General features: G+C 57.7%; 3 protein-coding genes across 3 annotated transcripts; 1 reads left to right on the plus strand and 2 right to left on the minus strand.

Moving 5' to 3' along the window:
* Positions 1 to 843: 843 nt before the first annotated feature.
* H310_06472 (hypothetical protein) lies at positions 844 to 3,166 on the minus strand (the record flags this gene model as incomplete). Its single annotated transcript, XM_008871559.1, has 3 exons — positions 844 to 925; positions 969 to 2,220; positions 2,284 to 3,166. 3 exons carry the CDS (start codon positions 3,164 to 3,166, stop codon positions 844 to 846), a joined length of 2,217 nt encoding a protein of 738 aa, XP_008869781.1.
* A 420-nt stretch (positions 3,167 to 3,586) lies between these two features.
* On the plus strand, positions 3,587 to 11,455 carry H310_06473 (hypothetical protein; the record flags this gene model as incomplete). Its single annotated transcript, XM_008871560.1, has 1 exon — positions 3,587 to 11,455. One exon carries the CDS (start codon positions 3,587 to 3,589, stop codon positions 11,453 to 11,455), a length of 7,869 nt encoding a protein of 2,622 aa, XP_008869782.1.
* Positions 11,456 to 11,467: 12 nt separating this feature from the next.
* Positions 11,468 to 12,003, minus strand: H310_06474 (hypothetical protein; the record flags this gene model as incomplete). The annotated part of the gene is made up of 3 exons (XM_008871561.1): positions 11,468 to 11,601; positions 11,669 to 11,806; positions 11,853 to 12,003. The coding sequence occupies 3 exons, from the start codon at positions 12,001 to 12,003 to the stop codon at positions 11,468 to 11,470; spliced, it is 423 nt and encodes a 140-aa protein (XP_008869783.1).
* Positions 12,004 to 12,169: the final 166 nt, after the last annotated feature.

A 12,169-nucleotide genomic window follows, 5' to 3' on the forward strand; every position in this document is an offset into this window, starting at 1 on the left:
AACCAGCCAGATGTTCAGGGGGCGCCGCACCTCGAGATATGAAAAAATGTGGGGCTCGGTGGAGCTCCATCAGGTAGTAGTTGTTACCAATGGCATGGCAGGCGGGTTTGTGACACGGCAGACACAAAGACCGGAGGGAGAGAGACCCACGTCGTCCGAGCCCCCCCCCCGACGCTGCAATCGCGTTGCAACATTCACTTTCGCGACAATCGAGTTGAGGACTTCGCGATGTCCTCGTGCCCCCTTCGGTCGCCCTGTCAGGGCCAGGGAATCCACGACACTTGTGGTGCATCATGAACACTGACGTATCTAGTCGAGGGATTGTCCAGAGAGACAGAGGGAGGTTCGTGAACGAGCCAGGAACGCAAAGTTTGGAGTTTTATGGGTTTGCATTGGACTGGGGGTCATAACAAACACGATGCTCCACCTTGGTGCACCGCACGTCGAAGCGACATTGCTGTGTGTCGCACGTCGCGAGATTCCAATTCGAGTGGCGTCGTGGGCGACCATGCGACTGGTATCGACGATGACGACGACGACCGCGGCAGCGCTCCCGTCGGTAGCAACTTAGGCGGCCCTGCTGTGATGGAACCATCGCCCCCGCTCATTCCAGCTTGCTCGTACGTGAGCCCGTGGCGGTGCGGCGTCCATGTCGGACCCGCGACTGTTTTGGGACATCGGTCGTCGCGCGATTCTTGCTCACAAGGCCACACCTGTCGTCGGCACCTTGACGCAGTCCAATACCGACCACATGCACAACATTCCACTCGAGGACGCAAGGGCACACCGGGGTGTTTGAGGTTTTGCAAGTTTGTGCATATCCACATCGATGCAAGAAAGCACTCACGGCGTCGTGCCGATGGCACCGGGCAACGGCGACTGCATCGCCTGGAAACGAAAACAAGTGCCCGTGGTCATGAAAATACTGGACAACATCGATGCGGCCACCACTCAGCGCAGCAATCGACACCATGTCAACGGTCTCGGGCATGAGGAACAGCAGCTTCCACAGGCGACCGCAGCCGTATGTTTGAAACCAAGGCAGGAGCAACTTCTTCGCTTCGACATGGACCTCCCATACCTCGCGCCGCAGGGCCGACTTATTGCGACTCGCCGCACCAGCCACAGTCTTTGGACAAAACCGCCTCGCGAGGGTTCGCAAAGGACGCAGACTCAACATGTCCACAGGCAGTCCCTGCTGAAACGAATCGATCAACGTCCAGAACGCGTCGAGCAGAAAGGCCTGACGGACAAGGGTATCGAGTCTAGTTGGTGCGGCATTTTGGAACCTCGCCACTGACTTGACGAGAAACCGCGCGATATTTACATGGCCGTTCGCGCGGGCAGCGGCGAGCGCATAAGCTGTACACCCTTCCTGGCGTCGGTGTAGCAGATATTGCACGATCTCGATGTGCCCATTGGCCGCTGCTAAATCAACCGCTCGTTTCGTCGCCCCTTCCAAACGGTTCAGGTGCAGGAACTTGACGACTTCAAAGTGACCGAGGCGCGCCGCCTCGTCCATGGCATCCGTCGTACACTTGTACTTCATCCCATGCAAATACGTCAACACGGACAAGTTGTTGGCCGCCGCTGCGATGTCCATGGCATCGACTGGGAAGTTGCGAACGCGGTGGTGCTTCACGAGCCAGCGTGCCAGCGACACTTGGCCAAATGCCAGCACCTCAACGACCACCACGTCGAAAAGCGCTCCATCCCGCACACGTATCACCGCGTCCATCAACGCTTTCATGTTGCTGTGAGAGGTGCCACGCAGAGTAAACAGTCGATGGGCGTTCAAGTGGTGGCCCAGGGTCATGTAGCGCCAAATCGGCGCGCGTTTTGCGTCGGACACGGCGACTTGCGGGGACAGATGTTCCTGCTTGTCAAGCCAAGCGCGCTCGTCCGGTGTCAAGAGACTGTCCGGGGTGACGAGCGAGTGGAACGAGAGTGCGAAGGGGACGCCACACTGAAAGCCCACGATGCACCGCGCTACGCGTTTACACCGCAAGACTCGCTGAAAGCACGCTCCAACGCCAGACGAACGATAGAGCCATGGGACGTCGTACCCATGGTCTTGTAGAAATGCTTGCACTGACTTTGGCTGGAGAATGGCGGCTGCTACTTCGCTGAAAATGGACGAAGTTTGGTGGAATGATCGCAGCCAGCCTTGATCGTGAAGGTACTGGAGAACATCGATCGGGCCAAAGCACAGAGCGTCCACTACAACCACTGCAACCATGTGGGGGTATACCTGACGCAGGCACTCCAAGCGTGGAGAGGCACCGTTGTCGCGCCACTGCGTCAATGCGGCATGGGCGACGAGGTGGTGCCCGCTTCCAATATACAAACCGACACGAGATCGATAGGCGAGGCTGGCGGGTTGATGCGGTTGGAGGAGTCTTGATGTCGTGGTAAAGTAAGACGTATGTCGTTGAGCAGGGCACTCGAACGAGCACGGATCGTACAGATACTGGAACGCTGAACAGCTTTCCATCGTGGTTTGAAAGCCATAGATAGCCTTGACGAGACGCGGGGTTCGAAGCACCACGGAAGCGGCCATGGGGGCCGGTGCGCAAACTTTGCACCGACACGGATGCGTACTGAAGAGAGACAGCATCGCTGCAGCCGTCTGGAGTTTTTTCAAACTTGTGCGCGCTTGGTCAGAAACCTCGTTTCCAGTGTCTGTGGATGTTAGCGCGTTGACATGTGCCTTTGCAGCGTTTTCAGCGGACGATGCCGCAGCTCGACGCGGCGATATTGTACATAGCTGCATGCGGGGGAGAAGGTACTCAAGGACTTCGAGTTGGCCGTGGACAACGGCCAGGTTGAGGAGGGCACCCTGGTGTGGCGACAAATACCCCCTTCGTAGAAGGCACTTGAGAACCATGAGACTGCCAGCTTGCAAAGCGTACGCTACTACAACTTTGATCAAGGTTGGATGTTCGCGAAGCAATTTGGGCAATCGAACAAGTTTGTGCTGCCCGAACCAGTCGGCCAGAGCTTGGACCGCACGGACCTCGAGATGTGGGAGGTCGTTGTCGCCCTGCCCATCCGGCTGAGCGCTAAGCACCTTTAGCGACTCCATGTCAAGGAAGATGCCATCCTGGAACTGCTGTATTTCGTCCATGACGCGTACGCTGAGCAGGACTTGCCGTGCGGTCGTCATGCTGTCGTTGGAACCAAATGCAACTGCACCAAAGCTGAGGGAATGGTGCTTTGTGATTGGCTGATTCTTTGCCGTTGCATGTCCAGCATTGTGATCCGATATCATTGGCTGAAATTCTATATATCGAAACATTATAGCCAATCGTCAAGGCATAACAGTTTTAATCAAGCCAATCAAAATATTAATCTTTGAAACGGGTGACCACGACACTGGTCACGAAGTCTGGGACAGCAGCCGCCGCATTGTCGTGGGTGGCTCAATATCACCTCGATGCCCTTTCAACTTGCGCGTCGCTTTGCTGGCCAGCCACCTCGCGTACTGCTGAGTGGTGTCCATCTGCCTTTTTTCTCTGTCAGTCTGTAACCGATGTGAAACCGCTCGTTACCGGTGTCTTTTCGAAAGGTCGTCATATATTCCTGCATGGCGCCGCCCATCCATCGGCCACGCGCCTGGGATGGCTGGCAAAGTTTTGTGGCTGCATCCTGGATTGTATGGAGCATACTCGTTCACACCACAGACGCACAGACAAGCTATTCGCCCGGGCGGGCCGACACTCGCGTCGAACAGCTCATACTCAACAACTCGTTTTCGTGTGCAGGTGGCCCCACCCTTTGCCCGGACGCGGGCACGTTCAAATACGCTGGCGGAAACCTGACGGTCACTGTCGTGGAAATGCGCAACTTGCCAGAGCTCGACTCGTTTGGACCGTTTTCGGTCTCGACGGATGCGTTTATTCGAGTCACTTTTGGCGTCGACGTCCTCGCGTCCGACCCGATCCTCAACAGTTTGAATCCAGTGTGGCCGCCGTGCGCCCAAGCGGGCTGCCGCGGAAAGCAAGACATCAAACGGGACCTTGCGTTTGGCTACCGCACGTCCGGAACGCCATTTCTCGTCGAAGTGCTGGATTACGACGACGGGATGGAATTCGCCCACGATTTCATCGCGGCACTGACGGTGCATGTGATTTATTGCTCGGCGTTTTCGAGCGTCGTGCAATTCACCCCAAACGCGGGCGAGGACTCGTCGTTCGCGATGCCCAAACAACCGGTCTGTGTCGAAGAAGTCTGGTTGCCGTTGGCTTCCGGCGCGTGCTTCGACAGCAGCGGCAACTTTACGGACGTGCCGTGCATGCGACTGCGCCAAACTGTCGTACCGTTCCAAGTCAAAGTGGAGGAAACGTTCATCCCGAACGCCCGCGTGGCAGGGGGCATGGGCGGATTCTACCCCGAAGTTCCCGTGAGCTTGTACACGAGCGTGTACGGTCGCGTGTGGACACCGGGCGACCAGCGGCTGCAAAACTACTACAAAATGTCCAAGTCGCAAGGAGGCATCCTCGTTCGACCGGACAACACGCGAGGGATGAACAATCACGCGGGAAACAAGTCGCTGATCCCGATCTACGGCTTCGCGCCGTTTGCCCGTGTGACGATGAACTTTGACGCGGAGCTGTTTGTGTTTCGTCGGCAGACCGACATCGAAACAGACACGTTGCTCGGGCCCCTCGAGTGGCTCGACCCGGCCTTGGGCTGGGTGAAGCAACAAGAGTCGGCCCAAGTCGTGAATGTCGCTGAGGATTTCGATGCCGTGTCGAGGAACTTTACCGCGCACCCGGTCAACAAGTACGGCGACGCACTTGGCGCTGGCATCATTCTCGGCGTCAATATTCACCAAGACAACCCCGACGTCACGCTGTCCATGTACTTTGCGGTCCTCGTGCCCAAAGTCCCCGGGCTCGGAACCCCCCCAGTGTACTCGAAAGAGTTTAGCCGCGGCCCGTTCCTCTTGTCAGCGCTACAGTTTGGTCCGTCCGTAGTCATTTTGCTGTACATGAGTGTGCAGTATTGCCGCAAGATGCACTGCCGTCTCGACCGCGTGCCATCCTACTTGGCCGGGCTTGCGCTCCACCCCCACGACGACAACGGTCAGGCGAAAGACAGGTTGACCACAGCAGCGACAAGGACGCCGCCCGTCGCTGCGACTACAGCAGCCACGAATGCCAAGGCGAACTCGAAGCCGATGCCCGTCGTAGCGATGTTGTTCCTGTGCTATGACAAAACGCCGCACAACATGGATTTTCGACGCCACATGTATTACGCGACGATGGCGGTCAATACGTGCGTGCTCGCGCCGTTCTGCATCGTGATCACATGGGGTGCGACGGCCGTGTCGACGGTGCAGCCCCCCGCGGTGGGGTTCTTCCTCATATTTATTGGGTGCGGGGGCCTCGTTGGTGTCTATGCGTGCGTCAAGTGGCAGCGCATGGGGTGGCGCATGACGCGCGAAATCATGTTGTGCATGGCCGTCGCGTGCGTGTGCGGGTTTCTCTTTCTGTTTTGTTCCATCTTTGCCGACCCGCGCGTGTTTTACGGAGGCACGCCGATTGAATTCTTCAGCCTCACAGCGTTCTCTCTCACGCTCAACATGCTTCCGATGATCTGGCTTACGTTTACAAACGACAAGAAGATCATGAAGTCGCTGGCGCAAGTCCTCGCCGTCGTCACCGTCGGCAAGAAGGTCGGGCTGCTCAAGAAGAAGTTCAAAAACCTTGGGACGGTCGGCCTCAAGATGGCCACAGCCACTGAAGCGCTCCGCCACGAGCGCGGGATCAAGCCCGTCTCGCCGTTTGACGCGCTCCTTGGGCCGTACTATTCGGTAGTCCGAACGATTCCTGGGTTTGAACTGGCCGACATTTTGCAATCCGCATTTGTAAACGACAAACCCACCAAGGCCAACCGACGGCTGTATTTGACCGCGGTCGCGATCTTGGCCGCCTACGCCATCGTGGGCTACGTCCGGAGTGAATACCCGACCCAAGGGATTGGAATTTTCGCTACGATCCTTCTCTTAGACGCCACGCTCGCGCTGGTTTTGCGGGGGCATCTCACGTGGTCGGCAGGGTACATCTCGTTGCTCATGGGGCTGACGCGCGTGAGTTTGGTGATCTCCTGCGGCAAGTACTGGCTCCTCGGGCACACCCTGTGCTTTGCCATTTTTGGCGTCGCGCTGTGCCGCGAAATCGTCGGCCGCAACCTTCCCCGGATGAGTGCCCAAGAAGCGGGCGGGATCACTTTCTTTGGCCACGAATACCAGCACGAGAAGCAGCTCGATTTGAGCGCGACTCCCGAGTTTGGTCTTGGGTTTCTCTCGTTCTTCTTTCTGTTTCTGCTCGTCGCCGTAGCGTTTACGACGGACAGCGCCACTGGCGTCAAGCTGCCCATGTTTGGACAATTCTGGCCGCTCTGGGTGTTCGGTGTCCTGAGCTTTGTGATTGTCTTGTTCACTGGCATCGCACTCGCGAGCTCGCGCGCGTTCTTCCTCATGAAGCAGCGCCTCCTCACCGAGTACGCGGCCCAAGTATACCTCTACAAGCCGGGGTTTCGCCTGCCTTTTATTCTAGCGGCCGCGTCGGAGCTCATGGTCGTGATGTCCGGTCTGTTTCTGTGGGCCGCAACAAAGTCGACGTTTATCTTGTTGCTGTCGATCTTTTCGCCGATTCTGCTCATGTTGTCCACGGTTGTGTTTGTCCAGTGGCGCAAGAACGACCACCGCCTCGTAATTTGGCCGCCGGAAGACGAAGACGATGACGTGGACGACGAAGAATTTGACGAAGAGGCGGAATTCGCCAAGGAAGCCGACGCGATGCGCAACACATTCGTGCTTCCATCTCTCCGGGGGGGCGCGCCAGACGACTCGTCGAATGAGTTCAAGATGCCACCCCTGCCGGTCCTGAAAGGTGGGGCAGCAATGCTGGGGCTAGGCGGGGGTGCTGCGTCCGTGTTGCAACTTGCAGGGAAAGCCAAACACCCAGCACCGGGAAACCAGGACGACGACCCTGCTGATGATGCCATGGAAGCCGCAGCGAACGAAGCGGACACAACCGAAAAGCAAAACAAGAATGCAGATGAGCTAGATTTAGAGGCCGGCGAAGTTGCCGTCTCCCCAGACAATAGCAATGGTCCTGACGGCACCAACCCCCTCGAAGAGGCCAACCCCACGGCCCCCAGCGATGGAGGTATGACCTCTTCCACGGCTGCTGCATCGCCTGCACCCACCAAACGGACATGGCGAGACAAGCTCCTGCAGTGTTTGAGCCGAATGCCATGCCGCCGACGTGGGGCCAGGTACCAGCGGGTCACGTCCCCGCGAAATGACACGACCGCCGCGCCGCCAGTGGAGATTGATTTTGAAAAGATGACGCTGTACCAAGCATTCCGACAAGGGTACCTCCTGCATGAGGACTACTTGACGTTAGGCTGCTTTGTCAGTCTCTTGGGCTGCCTGTTTGTGTTTGGCGTGCTCGCGTCGTTCACGGAAGCCCCCGCGTGGTTTGGCCACGTGCTGTGGGTCGCCGCGATAGTGCTCATCTTTTCCGTGTCGCCCGTGTTCAAGTGGTTCCACGTCCTCGACGTGACTGCGGACATCCGCCAAAGCGTCGTCTTGAGCACGTCGTTGGCGTGGATTATGGGGCTGTACTTGTTTTTGGTCGTGCAAGACATGCACTTGTACGACGTCCAGTCGCTGTGGATTTTCACCGTGCTGGTGTTTTACCCCCTCGGGCTCCTCGTCGTCGTGGCGCTGTGCAAATGGCGCGACGACAACTGGGTCTTGTCGAATTTCGTGCGCCAGGCGTTTATGGTCGTCTCGGGCGTCGCCCCCGTGTTTCTGTTTGAAATGTACGTGTGGGTCAGTGTTCCCGTCGGCGGCGCGTTCACGTTTGTCGCGTTTACAGCGTACACGACCATTTTCTTTCTCCGGCAATGGGTCCGCAACGACTACTACCTCGCCCCAAAGTACCAAGCCGTCGCGAACCGCATCATTGTCGCGTGCGCGGTCGGGTTTGTCACGCTCGCCGTCCTCTTTGGCGTGAACATCTTTTTTTGCTTTTCGATTGCCATGATTGTCCTCTTGCTCAAGTTTACTATCAACATCGTGGCGATTCGCATGTGCCGCGAGCCGGACCTTGTCGTGTTCTACTCGCCGTACGTGTTTCCGATCTTTTCGTACAACGCCGCGACAAACAACGTGACGGACGAGAACAGCGAAACGTTCAACGTGTACCGGGCGCTCCTGGTGGCGTTCTTCTGGGGCTGCATCGGCGTCATGTTCTTCGATCCGCTCGGGTTTGGAATCGGCCTCTCGTCGTTTTCGTTGCTTGCGTTCATCGGGTACACGGCCAACTTGTGTTCCGTGACCCCCGTCCGCATGGGGATTGCCGCCAAGTACGTGAACGAAAGCATCCTCCGCGAAGCGAGCACGGTCGCCAAGGGGGTGTTTGACGACCGGCGACAGCCACTCATCCTCGAGTGCACGGAATTCGTCGACCGCGAGCGACGTGAAAAGGAAGCCGAACTCGAGTACCAGCGGCTCTCGTATGGCAAGAAAAAGTCGGCGTCGGACGTCGCCGCGCTCCAGGAGATTGGGGTCGTCGCGATGCCGCCGCGAAAGTCCGCCACCGACGTGGCGCTTGACATTGACGACACGATATGGCAATGCTCGAACCGACTACTGGACGATGGATCGACTGCTCGACGCAAGGATGCGCTCTTCACGTATGCAGACGTCGTGTGGGACATTTTGCAGCACGGACGCGGACCATTTGCGTACATCGGCCTCTTTGGCTATGGGTACAAGGCCCTCATGCGAATGAAGAATCATCGAGTGACTCGACGTTTGCAGCGCATGATGATGTCGAAAGGTCAGGAATTGCAAGCCGCGGCAGCCAACTCCAAGCTCCTTCAGGACGCCAAGACTTCTGTTGCAACCAAAACGAAAAAACTGAGCTTGGCCATCACGAAAACCAGTCGAGACAGGACCGAGCTGAAGGAGCGACCGCAACCCACGAGCCCCGGCCAAGGGGGAAGCTTCAGCAATGTCGACGTCGACCCCGAGACGGGCAACCCCCCCATTGACGGCGTCGGCAGCAGCGAAGACAAGAAACCGTTGATTGTCTCCCCGCACCCGCTTTCTCCGGACGAAGTGGACGAGCCGTACGAATTTGTCGACTCGTTGGCGCATTTGCACGCGTTGCCGGCAAAGGACGCGGCGCTGGACGTGGAATTCTTTGAAGAGACTCGGTGCATCATCCACTTTCAGCTCATGCTGTTGAACGCGGCGGATGCACGCTTGTCCCGCGAGCGCGTGCTGTTTCAAAAGTTCCTGCGCGAAAATCGGTTCAAGCTCATGTCGAACGGAATCAACCCCCCCGCCGACATCTTCAAGACATCGTCCCACGCGTCGATTGATATCCCGCTGGTGGCGACGTGGCTCATCTCGCTCACGCGCGAAGAGCGGCACCGATTCCACACGCTCAAAGCCGCGTTTAGCGCTGAAATGGACCGCAAAGACGCGATCGTGGACGCCGAGGACGCAGCAAGTGTCGCCCACCAAATGGAAGTGCAGGCGTATTGGCAAACACGAGAGACCGATATGTGCCGGAAAATGTACGAAGAGAGCGTCGCGCGACGCGTGCGCCGGGAACAGGAAGGCATTGCCGTGGACGAGACTGTCCCGGAAGCCGTGATCAATGCCCACGAAGCGATTTCGGAAATCGAGTCGGGCTATGCATGCAACGTCGGCCAGTACGGTCGGTCGCTGCAGTTTGTCGACCCCGACTTCCCACCCGCATACGCGTCCTTGGCAGGGTGTGCCAACGAAGCCGAAGTCGTCGACTGGCGGGTGTCGACAGCCATCAACATTACCGCCGGCCTCTTTGACGGCGGCACGGACCCCGACGACGTCCGGTTTGGCCGGCTCAACGACGGATGGTTCTTGAGCGCAGTCAGTATTCTCGCGGCGTCGGGCGGCGTTGACGATGGCAAGGTCGACCCGGTCATCGACAACCTGTTCATCACCAAGCAAACGTCGTTGACCGGGGCGTACGCCATTCGGCTGTTCAAGAATTCGCAGTGGGAAACCGTGATCGTCGACGACTACTTTCCCGTCCTCAGCGACGCGCACAAGATGGACATTTCCGCCGGCGCTGCGTTTGCGCATAGCCGCCACTTTGAAGAGCTGTGGGTCCCCCTGCTGGAGAAAGCGTATGCCAAGTACTACGGCGGATACGCTACGCTCGAGCAAGGGTTTGTCCACCACGCGTTGGAGGCATTGACGGGCCATGCGTCCGAGGAAATTTTCTTGTCGCAGGCGTCGCGGGGTGCGCGAAAGAAGACGTTGTGGAAGCAGTTGCTGAGCCACAAGAGCAACCGATTCCTCATGGGGGCAGGCACGATCACGAGCGACAATGCCGACCATGAGATCCTCGACACGGGCCTCGTCTTTGGAGCGTGCTACTGCATCTACGACATCCGTGAAATCGACAGCCATCAGCTCATCAAGCTGCGAAATCCCCCGGGAGATCACGCCGAGTGGCGCGGGGACTGGGGGGACGACTCGCCTCTGTGGACTCGACGGCTCAAAAAGCACTTGGGCGTCCAAGCCAACTCGAACGACAACACGTTCTGGATGAGCTTTGACGACTTTTGCAACGCGTTCCGGTGCTTGTACGTGTGCAAGTACTACGACCCGAACAAGTGGACCAAGTTAACCCACCATGGGACGTTCTCGATCAAGAACGAAACTGCAAGCGGCCTCCCGACGCGCCACAACCCCGACTGCACACTTGACAACAACCCGCACTACTCGTTGGGGGTGACGCGACCAACGGAAGTGATTCTGACAGTCACACAGGTCGACAAAGCAGGTCTCGCACCCGTCACCGTGCTGCCGATCGCGGTGTACATTGTCCAAGGAACCATGGCCGACCGAGCGTCCCGAGTCAAGGTGCTGGATAAACTCCACGTCGTCAAGCACAGCGGTGCGCCCGTACGAGAGCGGCAGGTATCGGTCAAATGCGAATTGCAAGCTCGCACGTACACAATCTTGATTGCGGCCTACAAGAAAGACATGGAGGGGCCGTTTCAATTGACGATTCAAAGCAACTACGCCGTCCACGTGGAGCAAATTTGGCCTGCTGTGTGGCGCGAGCCCAAACCGATGAACCGTGCCGAGAAGATGGCGATGAAGCTCAAAGAAACGGTTGAGGACACTGCGGCCGGAAAGAAACTCGTGGCAAACGCGACCAAGTACAAGAACCGCATTGCCGCCGGCCTCGAGGATGCACTGCAAGACGAAGGCGACGACGTGGCGAAGCTCGAAGCGGAGAAAACCGCGGAAGAGAAGAAAGCGAAGAAGAGCCCATGGATCGAGCAATGGGACGACGCTCAAAACAAGCCGTACTACTTCAACAAGGAAACGGGGCTCTCGCAATGGGATATTCCGCCAGACATGTGACATTAACCTATCTTACTGGACCAATTCCACGCTCTTGCCACTCGCTTTGGACCACTTGAGCAGTGCTTCCAGCATCACGGCGGGGTCCGCTGTCCCGGTCACGAGCACTTGTTGGCCAGGAATGTCGCAAGACACCGACGTCACTCCTGCATTCGTTGATTGGAACACACACAGCCGTAAGCACAGTAGCAGACATTCACTGCGCATGCGTACCTGCAATCTTCTTGAGGATGCGTTCACATGCGCCGGAGCACCCTTCGCACGTCATGCCCACCTTGAACTCCGTCACGACGTCCGCCATCGTGTGCTTGTCGTGGGTAAAGTCGAAATGGAACCGCGGCGTGTGCGAATCTGCCCATCGCGGTCATGATTGGCTAAAATCAAGCCAATCATGTACCGCGAATCAACAATTGCAGTTGCGACAAAATCCATGGAATTCCTCCGAGTCTGCCACGGCATGTTGCTGCCGCTGGGCACCGAAATGTCCCATCCACTTCGATCACCAGCGCGATAGAAGTCGCTGGCTTGTACGTGGCGACTGCCGCCATGCACAAGCTAGCGAGTCTCGCGTGGTGTGCCTTTCGTCCGCCTGCCATTTCTCCAACTTGTGTTGGACTGCCGCCGATCGACTCGATTTGGCTGTTTGTTGTCTTGTGTGTGTCCACCGACTGTGCTGCCCTTAGGCAACGCAATGCACGGCTGCCGTCGGGGGAC

Source organism: Aphanomyces invadans (assembly GCF_000520115.1).
Source record: "Aphanomyces invadans strain NJM9701 unplaced genomic scaffold supercont1.11, whole genome shotgun sequence".
NCBI lineage: Eukaryota > Oomycota > Saprolegniomycetes > Saprolegniales > Verrucalvaceae > Aphanomyces > Aphanomyces invadans.